Source organism: Xenopus tropicalis, chromosome 1 (assembly GCF_000004195.4).
Source record: "Xenopus tropicalis strain Nigerian chromosome 1, UCB_Xtro_10.0, whole genome shotgun sequence".
Classification (NCBI taxonomy): Eukaryota; Metazoa; Chordata; class Amphibia; order Anura; family Pipidae; genus Xenopus; species Xenopus tropicalis.
In genome coordinates, this window is record NC_030677.2 from 99,020,257 (window position 1) to 99,036,891 (window position 16,635).

The following is a 16,635-nucleotide window of genomic DNA, read 5'->3' on the forward strand; positions in this document are numbered from 1 at the left end:
ATCAAGATTTTATGGAAACGCTAACACACGTGAGAGAAAAGAGGAATGATGGAGGAAAGCAGATAACCGAGGGAGGAGGATTGAAGGTTGAGGGGAGATAACTGAGTGAGGATGTGTGAGGAAGGATATGGGATGGTTGAGGGGCATGTGGGATAAGGGAGGATGAATGAGGGAGGAGGATGGAGGTGCGAGTGTATTTTCCCTTGACAATGGAGGGTGAATAGAGGTACGACAAGTAGTTTTTGCAAAGGAGTAACCCAATCTGCTACAATGTTGCATTGAGTTTTTTTGGATTGAGTACCAGAGTCTGCATGGCGCACTTGTGTTTCTACCAAGGATTACCAACTATGGCCCCTGTATCTGAAGCTAACGTGGTTTATGAGCAATGTATCAGCAAATGCATGACATTGTAACAGTTCAGATAATCAGTCATTGGGCTTACTAAATTGCTGCTTGAACACGAGAGAGGCTAATGGATTCTAAAGATTAAAGTGTCCCTGAAACCTGAATACATATGCACCACCATGCACCAAGCGCTCCATATGTTGTATTAACCATTTCGTAGTAATTGCTCTTAAGAGTAAATAAAAAAATAAAACCAACAGCACAGAGGACCTTACAGCTAAGCAAGGCAGCATAGGGCAGGTAAAGTATGGCACACACATGCCCCTGCATGTAGAGAAGGGCAGGCAAAGTAGAGCAGGAGAAAGAGAAACCTCCTATCTCCCTACCATGCAAGTTACCAATTAGGACCACTCTAAGATGAACAGTGCAGTATTGTACAGTAACACAATGTATATGTATGTATGTATATCTTTATTTATAAAGCGCTACTTATGTACGCAGCGCTGTACAGTAGAATACATTAATACAAACAGGGGGTTAAAGATAATGGATAAATACAAAGTACAACAATAAATACAAATAAATACAAGGTACAGTTGCAATAAGAGTCATAAACACAAGATGAAGGAGGTCCCTGCCACGTAGAGCTTACAATCTATATGGGAGGGGTAACTAACAGACACAAATGGTGTCACTCCTAAAGTCTGTGTGTACACAGGTGTGAACGCAGCAGGCACTTACAATCTGATTTGTGAACAAGACAGGGTCTTGCATGTGTGAACAATACAGGGCCTTACACACGTGAACATTACAGGGCCTTACACGTGTGAACAATACAGGACTGCACAGCCTAAATCTGAGGTATGAACAATGCAGGGGCCAGTAAATCTCAGTAATGATACCATTTAAAGCTTACACAAATTTAAGCAGTCACAGCATCCAGACTTTAATGGGGGGCCACACAAGAGGGGGCTGTGGGCTGCCAGTGGGACAGCACTGGCCTAGATCTTGCCCCCCCTTGCTACCTCTAGATTTAGCTGAGATTGTCCAGTGGTGGGAAGGGGGATTTTAAAAATAAAAAGATTTTTTTCTATACTGGCACCCAAAGGCTATCCCCTAAAGTTTCAGTCCTAGCATGTGCCTTAACAAAGCCTCTGGGTGCAACTAAAAGGTCAATGTGCAAAGAGTAAAAAATAGGAAGCTATGCACAAGTTTGTTTGTGGTTTGCACATTGACCATAATTAATAAGTTAGTTTATATTGGAGGTTTCAGACAGTAAATTACTAAATGAGGTACAGCTGTCAGTGATAAATAGAGCCTAGGACATCAAATCCAGAAGTGGACACCCAGCAGTAATACAATGCATGCTGCAAGAAATAAAAGCTTTCTGAAGGGGTGCGTTGTCCATTTTTGACAGTATGCACTATTCATTGCCACCTCTGTTTTATTTTGCAAAAAAAACATGGAGCAATCCTCCTATGGCTTAGTTAAAAACTGTAGGTAAAATTTAATATACTTGAAATAAGAAATATATGATGTCATGAGGCACGAGACATTTTTCTTTTGTGAGAAAAATGAATGGAATGAAAGTCATTCAAACTGTAATTTTAAATATGTAAATGGTATATTTTGTAAACTGTAATCATGTGTCCTCTGATAAAGAATCAACAACATATCTCAGCACTTAGGCACTGACACTTAGACAATAGTAGATATCTTACTATCATGCCCAAAACAAAACATTCCATAACTTACTTTTATAATGATAAAGGTTACAACTGATTCTGAATTCTTTGAAGAGATACCCCAGAAATACATTAAATAGCTATGCATAAGTACATATTCTATGAGCACTTTTTTGACCAGTTGTTCATATTGTTTAAAAGGGATAGTACACCCTCTTGTATAAGGTGCTGAACATACTTTTCAACTAATATACAACCTCCGCCTTCACCCTTTGTCATAGTGCATGATCTAATTATCTACTTTTCAAAGACCAAACATAGGAGGGAATTCACAAAAGTGGAGAGAGCCCTTTTTTGGAGTAAAAGTGGTAGAAAACCTGGTGGAAAACACTTTCTCCAGATTCACAAACAGAAATCTGCCTAAATTCCCTCTCAACCGTCACTTTTCCGTTTTTGGTGAAAGAAAGACAGTTTACAGACACTTTTGTGAATTTGTCGTTTAAAATACATTTATACGACGTTTTAACAACATTTTTTCCGCGACATTTTCAAAAAGGAGTAAAGCTCAGTGTAACTCTGTTAGATCAATTCTAAACTGTTTTGTTTTGTTTCACCTAGTCTCCATATCACACCTCTCGCAGGGGCCCCTTTGGGGGATCGTTAACATATTAATGGGGATTAGCAGCCTATTGTTAGGGAACAAGTTTCTGTCTAACCCTAGAACAATAGGTGCAAAAAGCCTCAAATAACATTTTATAAACAAGTAAAACAATGATTAAAAAAAAGTTTATTTATATTTATACCATATATATAAAAAGTTTTTACCTCACATTTTCATGATTGTGCTAGTTATAGCTTAATCAATGAGGCAATAATAACATTTTGTGTGAATATATTATAAACATTTTTATTTAACGAAAAAGTAAAGCCTTCCAGGCAAATTTTTAGTTTTAGCAGCAGTGCCACCTTTCTAATCACTTCACTGACATTTGCCCCAACTTATCTGTGCCCCCATAGCATGTCCAGAACTACTGAGCTGCTTGACAGCATTGGGGATCAGCACATGCACACTCGCACCCAAACTGGGATATTGGGGTACAGGGTTGCACTGGCCCAACAGGGCACTGGATAAAAACCCAGTGGGCCCTAGTCCTGTTGGAGCTCCTGTTGGTGTGTGGGCCGGATTGCTGCTGACCAGTAATGAGTAGGGGCCAGAGAAGAAGGTATTGAGACCCTTAAATCTTGTTACAGAAGTGGAATTACACAGAAATATAGAAAACATTTGAAGCCCAGCTTGTCCTGAAAAAAAATTATGTATAGTTTCCCTGGGCAAACTGAAATTACCCCTCAGGAAATGCCCCAAAGTTAAATGGCAAATGGCATATGAAATGCAAAAATCCTGCTGGTAAAATCCTTACCCCAAGGTTCATGTAGCTGTGGTACTGGGTTTGATGACACTGACAGGTTTACTAAGAGCTAAAGACAAATTCATAAAAAAAATGTTGGGAAAATGACAAAATTTGAAAACTGTTTGTTGAAAAGACAAATTCACAAAAAATCTGACAAATCTATCTCCACTTTTATTTTGTCTTAATACCATTACTTTTGTGAATTCCCCCCATAGGGGAAAAACTGGTGGAAAACACTTTCTCCAGATTTACAAACAGAAATCCGCCTAAATTCTGACTCAACCGCAACTTTTCTGTTTTTGGTGAAAGAAAGACAGTTTACAGACACTTTTGTGAATCTGTCGTTTAAACTACATTTATACGACATTTTAACAACATTTTTTCCCAGACATTTTCAAAATGGAGTAAAGCTCAGTGTAACTCTGTTAGACCAATTCTAAGCTCTTTTGTTTTGTTTCACCCAGTCTCCAATTCACACCTAAGGTAGGGGCCCCATTGGGGGATCATTAACATATTAATGGGGATTAGCAGCTTATTGTTAGGGGACAAGTTTCTGTCTAACCCTAGAACAATAGGTGCAAAAAGCCTCATTAACATTTTATAAACAAGTAAAACACTGATTAAAAAAAGTTCAATTTATATCTAAAAAGTTTTTACTTTTATATTATATATTATTTATATATATAAAAAGTTTTTACCTCACATTTACATAATTATGCAAATTTTAGCTTAATCAATGAGGCAATAATAACATTTTGTGTGAATATATTGAAAACATTTTTATTAAAAGGAAAAGTAAAGCCTCCCAGGCAAATTTTTAGTTTTAGCAGCAGCAGTGTCCCGTCTTTAATCACTTCAGTGACACTTTCCGCAACTTATCTGTGCCCCCATAGCATGTCCAGAACTACAGAGCTGCTTGACAGCATTGGTCCCAACCTGTTCCCAGCAGCCATCTTGGTGATCAGCAAACAGCACATACACACTGGCACCCAAACTGGGATATTGGGGTACAGGGTTGGACTGGCCCTAACAGGGCACTGGATAAAAACCCAGTGGGCCCTAGTCCTGTTGGACCTCTATTCACCGGGCATGTTGGTGTGTGGGCCGGATTGCTGCTGCCCAGTAATGAGTAGGGGCCAGAGAAGAAGGTATTTAGACCCTTAAATCTTGTTACAGAAGTGGAATTACACAGAAATATAGAAAAAAAAATTATAAATTGTCCTGAAAAAAATGATGTATAGTTTCCCTGTGCAAACTAAAATTACCCCTCAGGAAATGCCCCCAAAGTGAAATGGCATATGAAATGCAAAATCCTGCTGGTAAAATCCTTATTCCAAGGCTCATGTAGATGTAGGACTGGGTTTGATGGCACCAACAGATTTACTAACAGCTAAAGACAAATTCATACAAAACTGCCTGTTTAAAAGACAAATTCACAAAAGTGGAGATAGAGGTTTGTGAATTAGGTGGAAAATCTGACAAATCTATCTCCACTTTTATTTTGTCTCAATATCACCACTTTTGTGAATTCCCCCCATAGAGTTGCAATTATCCAATGGCTCAGCCGAGAAGTGCAAAGCTATCTAATACACAGTGTTCTAGACCAGGCCGCACCCATATCTACATTGTACTTTCCCTAGTTTCTATTTTTGTTTTAGATGACTGTCTGCTGTTTAGCCCAAGACTCATGCATAGTCTAACAAGCATTGGATGAATAATTTTAATGCTTTTTTGTAGCTACAAAAGATATAATACTCGTAATAGTATTTTTTCCTAGAAAGCTGTGGGTTCTCGTAGGGAGGGGAATTCTGTATTTCCCTCAGTATGATTGTGTTTTGGTTCAGTGACTACACAGTGATTTTTGGATTTGGGAAATGAGATACTAAGTTACAAAGAGGTGGTTTGACAGCAAAGGGGTAGTGCTACTATTATTTTTCTGCTTTGGAGCAGCCACTATGACTCCATTAATGGTGGTAGAACTGCAAATCTTCAATTTATGAACCAGGTATTATACTTTGCAGGTCACCTATCAGTATTTTTGTGTATGTTTGTTAGTTAAAGGAATGGGATATATTATTGGGTACAAGAAAAACAAAGTTCCCTAAGGTTTTACAGGGGCCAAAATGCAACATGACCTTTCTGGAGAGTCAGTATTTCAAAAGACAGAATGTTCTCTCAGACAAAAGTTTCTCAGTTGGCAGATCAACATACAAGTGGAAAACTCCCTTCTATGCTAACTCATCTGATGTAATAGCCCTTACTTCACACCAAGGCAAATGTGGATAATTTTCAATCTTTCACACAGATGATTTTATAATGTAGATGAAGCAAGAGAATTCCCCCAATTAAAACAATAACAAAATAGACAAACAGAAAATAAGTTTTTGTTTGAAATAACTGATATTAATAGGTTAGTTAATATAGCTTATGGCACAATGTATTTTATTATTTATGACTTTTTTCACTTGTGATTTCTCTGTTTGTTTTTTGACACCCTAGGAAAAGCATCATGTGATGTGGCTCTATTTGGGTACAGCTGCCAGTGGTTCATGGTAGTATTTATTTTTCACCTTCATCTTTTTTTACAGCATTCCATCAATTTCTCTATCATTGATCATGTAAAGTATTCCTCATACTAGAACTTGTAAAGCATTTTTTTTGTTTGTTTTGTTTTTCATTTGCTTCCAAGAAAGCACTAGATGCCATCACGTGAGAATGGGCAAATACACTGTCTAATGTTTACTGATACAATCACAATATCTTTTATTCAGTAATCACTGGTGTTCTGAATAAAGTCCACAAATGATTTTCATGTTGTTTTATCTTACTTAACTAGCCAGAAAACCATTCAGAGATACATTATTCCTTTTTTTTTACAAAGTGTAATCATATGTAATGGTAAATTCCAAATATTTTTGCAAAAAATACATTCAAATTTAAGTAGATAGCTGATTCAATTGCCAAAGGAATTCGCCTGTTTTTACCCTAAAGGCAGTGTGTTTTTTCCATTTTTCTAGTTTAATTATGGTGCAAGGGGAAGTTGCCTATGATGCCATTGCAGTCAAAACATGCTCAGATGCACAGTTTGGTGCAGTTGTGCTAAGACTTTTCGGGGTCTGGATTGCAACATTTACAGAGCTCTGCCTCAAAAAGGCATCTGTTAATGATTTTATAGTCTGATGTTCCTACATCATGCATGCAGAGGAAACCCTGGAATTACCACAAGCTTAAAAGAGGCAGTAAGCTCTAAGGTTGTTCTGCTTCAATAGGTGCAAAAGAATTGAGGTTACTGTGGTTAATGGGCCGTTATAGATATCTGTATCTGTACAGGATTTAAATTTGCAATTGAGATAGTAGGATGGCAAATAACACCTTTGAGCCTTTGGCTTTCCCTCAAAAATGAGGAAACATAAATAACTCTCTGCTGATACAGTCATGGCCAGAAATATTGGCTCCTTTGCACTTGTTTCAAATAATGCACAAAAAATGAACAAAAAACATTGGGTGAAGTGACCAGCTGGGTGGCCTAGGGCTACTGGCCAGCTAGGCCCGGCACTGGATAAGAAAGTCAGGCTCAAGTTTGCCAAACCTGAAAAAGTGAAAACCCTTCTGAGATAAAGGGGACACGGGGACAAAGAAGGCAAAATCTTTTCGGTAAACATGGTAATGGAAAGAAAATTATGTTTTTATATAAAGAATACCATCCATACAGTAAAACAAGGAGGGGGGTTGCTGATGCTTTGGAGTTTCCCCTTGGACTAGGTACATTAAGCCTCAACATGGCAATATAAAGTTGGGTTTACCAAAGTATTTTGGAGCACAATATTGAACCCGGTGTGAGAAAGCAGTGTATCTATTGTAGATCATTAGTCTTTCAGCAGGACAATAACCCAGCCCAAAGCTTCAAAATGCATCAAAGACTGGTTAACTGAGAACACTGGACTGTTCTGCAGTAGTCAGCAATGAGTTTAGATCATAATCCCATTGAGCACAATACTTTACGGGAGAAGATATGTTTCAAATATAAAAGAAAAAGGGTAGTTTGCAAAAGTTCAAACTGCTGGTAAAGAGATGTAGAAAGCTAATTCATGGCAATAGGAAGTGTTTGATTTCAGTAATTTTTAAAGGGTGTGCTACCAAATATTAAGTTTAGAGTGTAAATAACTTTGTCAAGGGATATGTTAAGTTCGGAATGGAATAATAATTTAATAATAAAAGTTATGCAATCTTAATAGCGAGACAAGGAATTGTGGAAACCTGGTTTTGTTAGCTACTAACTTATTTATACTTAATTTATTTTGTTATAGGTTATTTGAAAAAATATATAAAGGCGAAAATCTTTTTAGGTCCCATTTGTAAACAGATACAATTTAACTCACGCATAATTAATTATGTGCAATGAAGCCCATTTACGCAATATGGTATTGTGTCTTTATTAATTTCTAAAATCCTCTGTCTAGTTTGTGGCTTCTCTAACAGCTTATTTGACCACTAAAGAATGTTCTTGGATCAAGCACTTGGATGAGCATGTTCTCAGCTGGTTCTAGCATTCCAACAGAGTTTTTCTTTTCAGACTGACTGTGTGCTTCTTAGGAGTGGGGCTCCCCAGAGAATCATCTGCATGACAGCACCAATGGTTCCCCTTAAGTACTGTGTTATCATTGAAACAATTGTCATTGAAATATGTTTTAGATCCAGGATTTATTCCACTGGCTGTTCAGCTATAAGTCTCTTCTTGCTGAATTCTTAGGTGTGTTTCTCAGGTGGCAGCAGCCCTGATGCCAACCCTTCCCCACTCTGCACTTACCTCTTTGATGTCAGAGCAGGTCAAGAGGGGGCTGTAACCACTAGTGCAGAGAGAGCTATTGCACACTCTCCACTAGTAGAGTCAAATAACGGAAATTCCGCTCTTAAATTTAGCAGAGACATTTTTTGCTGCCCCTGGTAACTGCTCATTGCTGCCTGAGGCAAGGTCGCCTTGCCTCATGACAAAAGTGGCCCTGCTTCTAGTACACCTAAATAGTGTATACAGATTTTCATACCTTTACACTTTGGCCTTTGAGAACACAACACAGTCAGTAAAAATCAGTAAGGTAACCAACAGATGCTATATTGTTTACTTAACCAACCAAATTTAACTTAGCCAAACTGCAGCAAAAACATCATATGGGTATATCAGTGATGTCATTTGCTTAGTAATTGTGGTGGCAAAAATATAAATTCTTGCCACTGATGCTGGCAGTCACACTAGAACCACTGGCCACAATTTGTCATCCTTGGGCTTCCCTTTCTAGTGATGTCATACTGTAGTCAGATGTGGTGATTAAGGCCAGTATTAGCTGGTTTTCAAATATTGTTGGCAAACTACATTTGCCAGCGACATTGTGACATTGCTTACTTAGGCTATATGCACACTAGCAGTTGCACTGCATTTAAGCACACCCTGAATTTCTTGCAAGCATCTGACATTAACTGCATTAAATAGGAACACTTTTTAAATATTGCAGTGCGTGATGCTGTGATGTAGCCTAAGCAAAATTATTTTATAATAGCCCTTAACCTTCAAAATGCACAATACAGGGCCATGCCAAGATCTATGCAGGAAAGAGGCTTGTCACCTCATCCCTGTGTTTCCGAGGCTAGGTGTTTACCATATTGTTTGGAACCTTAGCCCTTTTATTTACTTTTCTGTCCAACTTTACATAGACCTTCTATAACCCTTATAAAGACCCTTAAAGAACTACACTGCCCAGTTTATCTATATTCAATATCAAAATAAGTATTAATAGCTTTAGTGAGGGAGAATAAATTGAATACCTTAAGCTGCAATGTGTTGACTAGGAATGCAGTGGAACCTTCCATGCCATGGCATTCCATGATAATGTGTGTAAACAGCTGTTCAAATCATAAGAAGTTTTAAGATTCTCAGAAAAATACCAAAGTCATTCATAACCTATACCACCCAGTCTGACGGGTGTATGAGATAACTGGAATTTAAACTTATCCGTTAGTGCCCAGCTCAGGCCAGTCTGTGCAGATGACCTTGGTAACCTTTTTTAAAATGTAACTTGCTTCCACACTCCACTGCTTCCAGTACCAGCTGATGTGGTGGAAAAGGAGGGGCACAGGGAGAGGGCACAGAAAGTACATAAACAAATGTTGTAAATACACAGCTGGGAAACTGCTTGGCGCTGGTGCGTCGGAAGTAGGGAGAATTCCATCTACCCCTACCCCCAATAAATATGTAGAATCTGAAGAACACCTTGTGCCCTCTTCTTTGGCATGTATGACCAATAAGACATTATTGGGGATTATGTAATAAAAGGCACTAAGTTTGCCCAGGAGCAATAACCTATAGCAACCAAACAGCAGGAAGCATTTACAGATCACCTGTTTAAAAGCAAACATCTTATTGGTTGCTATGGGTTACTGCTACTGGGCAAACTTAGCGCCTTTTATTACATATGGGGGTAAAAGTTTACCTTTAAAATAAGCTTTAAGGGGCACATTTACCAATGTTCAAATTTGTTTTTCTCTTTCATGGATTTCAGCTCTAAAAATTGTGGATTGTACCAATTACAAGAAAACAAAAAAAAAAAAATTGTGATTTATGAAATGAAAAAATACTACACCAAAAAAAAAAAAAACATGCCATCTTTGTGGTTTTAGAGGTTTTCAGTTTTTTTACGATTTGTAAGAATGTTGATAAATGGGCCTTGCAGTGATATAGATTTACCTTTTCTAAGGTCCATCTTAGATTGTAAGCTCTATAGGGCTGAGACCTCCTTCCTACGGTGTCTTTTAGCACATGCCACTTAAATGCTATATATTAATACATATTTATTATTATGCTTGTTACTTATTTACTATTATGATGCTTGTCCTCCCTCTGTGTACTTTTCTACTCTGTAAAATTGTACAGAGCTGCATATTCATGTTGCACTTTTATACATTCATAATGCTGTATCAATAATACTAATAACATATTTTAAGGTGAACTACCCATTTAAATTGAAAGAGCTAACTGCCCAAACATAATCAATGTTGGTATGGTCTATAAGAGTTAGCATGGAAATTTAAAATGTACTGGAATTACTCATATGTGATTAACAAATTTTACAGCAAGAACACAAACAGGTAATAAGAGCTCTTAAATGCAAAGTTATTTATTATGAAAAAATGTATATACACAATTGCATATTAATTGGAATTTTCAATGCAGCCAACCAATCGCAAATGCAGTAAAAATATTTACAGTGTAAATGCAAAGAACCATAAATACCACATTATATCTTCTGCAATTCACAGATCTGCTGTGAGAATAAGATATCTCCAGCAATAAAGAAGTTGCAGCAGTAAGGTTCACAGGTCTCCTGATTTTGTTGTAAATTTAAAGCAAGTGTGCAGCCCTTACACAAACAGCAACTGGAATGTTCACTTTGTTTTCCGCAGTTTTTTGTTTTGAATTATACAGTGATCTTAAGGCAACAAAATCTGAAGTTTTTTTTTTTTGTTTGTTTTACAGGGAATACAGGGAATATCTGGAAATTTCCCACTGAAGTATTTTTTCAACAGCCCGAGGGTCATGAGTAATCCCATCTCAGAGTTTAAAGTCCTGACTTATATGTAAGGTCACTTAATAGAATGAAAAGGCACTGTAGCACCAAATTCCGCTTTCAAAGCAATCCTCTTTCATTAATACTGAAAAAATATAAGGTGATTTTACAGATTGAATAAATAATAAATCAATGTGCTTGAAATATAAACTTACAAAGCTTACACTATTACAATTTTATAAAGTTCACTTTCAACTCATAATTAATATGTATCTTTTTTTTTTCTCCCTTAAGAGGACTTAAAAAAAAAAAAAAAAAAAAAAAAAGGTTTGCTTTAAGGCTACTGCTGCCATGGCATGGAATAACAAATTAAGGCAGATACTGTGTGTATAGCTATTCCATAGGTCAAGCAGATGTCATAATAAAAGTAAACTTTTTTCTTTTTTAGATCCCAGTTCAATCTTTGGTTGTATGCAGGCACTGTAGAAATTACAGGGGGAAAATATCTGCTCTACAATGTTTAAAGAATGAAAAAGGCAGAACATTCTTTAGCTCAGCACCTGCTAAGCAAACTATGAACCAGACTGACTGTACTGTAAACATTAACTTTGGTTGTGTGAAATGCTTAGCCCTTAACAGTTTGGTTTCTGTGCTCTGGGCAAGCAAAGCCTGCAACATGCTGGGTGATGTCAGGCATTTGACAATTTCAGCTAGAATGTACAATTGTCTAGAAAAAAATAAAAATGCTGTACTATTACAGTTTTAGTAACATCTCATAACAGCTTAGTTTTTTCTTTAGAAGTGCAGAAAGCCTGTTTTTCCCCAGAGCTCAATAAACAGATTATAATCACATTATAAGCAGACTATAATCACTGACTCAAAGGTTCAATAGTGGTTAAAATGATCATTCCTCGCCTCCTCTTCCTTTTACAGACTGCTTTCTGGGAGACACTGGTGATGCACTGGAACACCAGACCCATCTCTTGCATGGAAAGCTTCATTTCTCCATGGGAAGACAGGCATAAGTCTGTTTCCTCCTACCTCTGGATCAGTTCTCCCAGAGGAAACCTCCAGTTGGAGGTGAGGACATTTTCAGTCTAAGCTCAACTGCTTTACGTTACATAGACAATTCAGTTTGCTGGCAGTCATCTTTCAGCAGGTCATGCAACGTGGTCTGATGTCTGCAGTGGGAGGATTAGGATCAACCTAAAAAGGAAGAGGTGAGAGAAAAAGAATAGGTTACATTTTGTCCACATTTCTACCGTGCAACCTTTTGGCCAGAAGCACTCGCTTTCTTACACAATGCTTACCTCGGAGTAAAGAGGAGGAGGTCTGTTTCTGAATTCTTGGATGTAAGCATAGAATGGCCCTTCTAGCAAACAGCCCATGCTAGAATGATGTGGAGGAGAAAGGTTGTGTTCTGCCTCCTCTTCAGACACCACTGAAGAATAATCAGGAGGAGCTACAAGAGGGACGATAAATTACATTACTTCATTGGTACAGTTTTAACGATCAAACTCTCACTCCGACATATTAAAGAAAAAATGTTCCACAAATAAAATGCCTATATATCTAGCTGTTTATAAATTACACAAACTAATTTTGCCAGTTTTTTTTTTTTTATAAATTAAGCCAAGCAAAAAGTAAACTCAATCCTTTGCATACTTACGTTCAGGCTGTTCAGGTACAGTCATACGCAGCCATTCCAAGTTGACACTATACTGACTTCCAACACTGGAGGTCCTACTTCCAAATGGGTGCAGTGGGATAGTACCAATCACCAATGGCAGCTCCAGAACCAAATTTGAAGAACCGGGAATTTCAACACAAACCTTAAATAACAGAGGAGAATAGGATTTTAGTACAAACAAGACAGTGACTGAATAGTAACTGTTGGGGGCAGCATGCCATAGGCACAATAAATAGCAGATATATAATGTATAAAATGAGGCAACCTAAGTTCCTTGTAATACAATTTTTACGTAATACATTTATATTTCAAGGCTTTTCCTGTACAGTATAGAAACAAACATTACAAGTGCAAAATAAAAAAAGATTACAACTCCCATAAATATCAATCTGGCATGCAACAGGTTTAAGAATAACAGGCATTTTAAAATGTAAAAAGCTTTCTTTATCTAGGTACAATGTACTATTAAAACTAAATACTATAAAATATTTATACCAATATGCATCTCTCAGAATTACAGACATCGTATTAATTACCACATGTATCCTTGTAAGTACAGAAAAGGATACATATACCTTACAGTATAAAGAAAGTTGAAAGAACCAACTAAAACGTCTGTGATGCCAAGGGTCAATAAAATTAGCAATTACTTCTTAATGCCCAAAACAGGAGGCAATGTACACTCTAAACCAAATGAATACAGGGTTTGAAGTGTATGAATCCAGATTTATCCCTTTGTTTCCAGTGACTAAATCCCCCCTCCTCCATAAAAGAGTTTGCCACATATTTGTTGTAGGGAGATGGTGTATCAATATCTTTCAAATACTTTTGGAAAGTAAAAAAAAAAAATTTAATACCTTCAGAGTATATTCCACACGGATAATCCGACACTGCAAGATGGAGGGACCAAGAGGTGGGATTTTTAGAGCTCGTCCATGCCAGGTTTCCCTTTTTCCTGCAGGCACTGCATCCCCTGCCAAAGTGGCTACCACAGATTTCTTTTGCTTCATGGTACCACGAGCAACGAATGCCTGCGACTGGATAATAGCTGCCTTGGGTATCACAGCACGGGTAGTGCAGTTGTCAATTTCAGCAAAGATCGGAATCACTTCACCTACAAAGAAATATATATTCTGTTAATATAATTTGAATTAATTAATTACCATAAAAATGAGTCCTTAGGTTCATGCAGAGATACAAAATCACAAAGGTAGGCTGCATATTTACAGCAAGCTTTTTCACAGGTCTTTTAGATCAGCTGACTTCTGCTACACTGTTCAATAATCACAACCACCAGTGCATGGAATGGTTAAGGACAGGCAGATACTGCTTCCAAAAATTAGTCAATTTACAAATAACTTTAAAAGCAGCTGTAAAGTTGCTTATAACACATTCTTTTATTATGGAAATTTGTACTTTTTGGCCTTACATCCCCTTTATTACAGAGACTGTATATTGTCCTTAATTAATCGGTGACTATATTCACGCCAGAAATCTCAGTCAAACTTTCATAAAAACCATTATGCATCTTTTCTTTTAGAGAATAGTAACCAGTGTCTGAATTAATTTCTTCTCACCTGGAGTATAGCCTTTACGGTCTATCTTTGCAGTGACTGAGACATGCCCCAGGTTGCAGTACCAGGCATGTGCAATCTTCTCCTTGCTGCCAGCTTGTGGAGCCTGTAAACAATACACGAGGAACAGTTTAATTTAGGAACTCATTTAAGGGACCTATCATACAGGGAAGGTTAATCAGATACTAAAGGAATTGACGTGTGTGTGTATGTGTGTGTGTGAGTGTGAGTGTGAGTGTGAGTGTGAGAGAGAGAATGTTAGAGACTTTCGAAAATAAGCTCCACTGGGGCAGAAGAACGAATGCTCATGGTAAAAGATTATCAGCTGGAAAGGGGGGGCTTAAATACTGTCACACTCCATTAAAAGAGGGAGGCTTAAGAGGTGTGTTCATTTTTTGATGTACTGAAGTCCCAATTACTCTAGCAACCACATAGTTACTAAACTCCCAGACTAGAGAAGTGCAGCATCAAAGGTTAAATAAACTATACAGAAACCTACAAAAGATAAAAATTCTTACTATTTCAGGTCTCTTTCATACTTGAAATACATTTGTAATATTAATTACCCTTTTAGTTACTATACACAAACTTACCAAGAGATCTGGAGTGTTGATATCAATAGGTTCTATTACAGTGAATTCCTTCTTGACTTTCTTCACTGTACACCATGGACGATGCAACTTTGCCTTTACCCAATAGCGAACACTTCCATGCTTTCCTTCAAATGACGTTACTAGGGTCCTGAAGAAAATGATGATAAGATTTTGATTTAACTAAATTCCTTAATAAATATATTTGCAGATTCTTCCATAATTATTAAAAAAAAAAATCTGTACTTATAATTAAGCAAGTTCTCTGACATTTCCTAAAATACAAGTTTCTTCTCAAATGGAAGAAAAAAGTCTTAATCTATTTTTCACCAGCTAGGGAGGAAAAACAAAAAAAAGAAAAGTTTCTTCTACCAACTACTGAACAAGGTCAAATAAACAGGACATAAATATATCCCCTTTAGAGGTTTGTAGAGGAAAATGCAAGCAGAGTGCCACAGTTACCACCTGGGCACAGATAAATATAGCAAACTAACAACTAAAAGGTAGGCATACATGGGCAGATAAGCTGTCAAATTGGTCTAAAGGACTAGAATTGGAAGTTTAACTTGCCTGTGTCCTTCAGACTAATTTGGCAGCTCATCTGCCCATGTATGGGGCACTTTGACAGGCCTCCATGACCAACATCTGTTGAATACTGGCCACATGTTTATCAGGCAGGCTTGATTTTCCCGCCAGTCCAAGGACCAATTCATGCTGTCCTAGCTCCAAATGCTCCAATCCCCTTCACTGTAATGCAATTGTTTGTCCCTATGGATAAACTATTGCATTAGCACAATATCACCCACTCAAGGTGGGCATATCAGTGGGAAGATTCACTCATTTGGCCAAACCAGCGGATATTAGTGTATTGGCCACCTTAACAGTTTACATAGAAACAAAGTTATTTTGTGACAATAATTATGGGAAACCACCTAAGCAATGTAAAAATAAATAATCAGTCTGAATTTTTTAGTAAGCCTGCCAGTTGGAAGTGTAAAAGATTATCTTAATGACTATGTCCTGTAAGAAGACTTTTAGGGTTGTCTTAGAAGAAGGCTACTCACTCAGGCAGTTGAAAGCTGAAGGGAAATTCATGCCTTCCTGCTGGCAGCATGGTAAGTGTGCCATTATCTGCAAGAAAACAAAACAAAGTTATATTCTTTCTGTATACACCAAGACACTTGGTTCTTGCAGCATTTCCTGGATTTTAATTTAACATCACTTAAGCAGCACAACTTCCTGTTTTAAGTCTAGATAGGACTTTAAATTTAAGGTCAGTCACGTGAAGGGAATTTAAATGGCAGGAAACCTTCATTGTTACCTCCTTCATAATTATACACAGCCAACATAACCTTTATTAAAAAGAGCTGCTGTCTTTAATAATAAACCACTCAGGTCAAAGTGTGCAAAACCCATATCATGTCTCAAGGTATTACACATCACTATTAACGTAGCAATAATTCCATAAATAATGTAATATACCAGCAATATATCACGAGTTCAACTGGGACACTTGTTCAGTATTTGAACCAACACAGCACCTACTTAATAAGTATTCTGTTGCATTAAAAGCTTGTACAGCTATGGATCCCCTATCTGGAAACCGGTTATCCAAACAACTCTGAACTATGGGAAAGACATCTTCCATTTTAAGCACATAAATTCATTTTTTTGAATGGTATGGCGATCCAAATTACATAAAGATCACTTATTCAGAATATCCCAGATCCCGAGCATTACAGATAATGGATCCCATAGCTGTACAACAAAACAAAAAATATACAAG

The 16,635-nt window shown here is 37.3% G+C and overlaps 1 protein-coding gene across 2 annotated transcripts in view; it reads right to left on the reverse strand.

Annotated features, from left to right (window-relative positions):
* Positions 1–10,584: 10,584 nt before the first annotated feature.
* The window catches only part of arrdc2 (arrestin domain containing 2), a 30,195-nt gene continuing 24,144 nt past the window's right edge, over positions 10,585–16,635 (reverse strand). The window contains exons 2-8 of one of the 2 annotated variants that reach the window (XM_012965809.3): positions 15,914–15,980; positions 14,853–15,000; positions 14,263–14,365; positions 13,543–13,799; positions 12,665–12,827; positions 12,306–12,457; positions 10,585–12,201 (exon numbers count right to left, since the gene is read on the reverse strand). In XM_012965809.3, coding sequence (XP_012821263.1) covers positions 12,148–12,201; positions 12,306–12,457; positions 12,665–12,827; positions 13,543–13,799; positions 14,263–14,365; positions 14,853–15,000; positions 15,914–15,980 — 944 coding nt within the window. In that variant the 3' untranslated portion in view covers positions 10,585–12,147. 2 annotated transcript variants of the gene reach the window in all.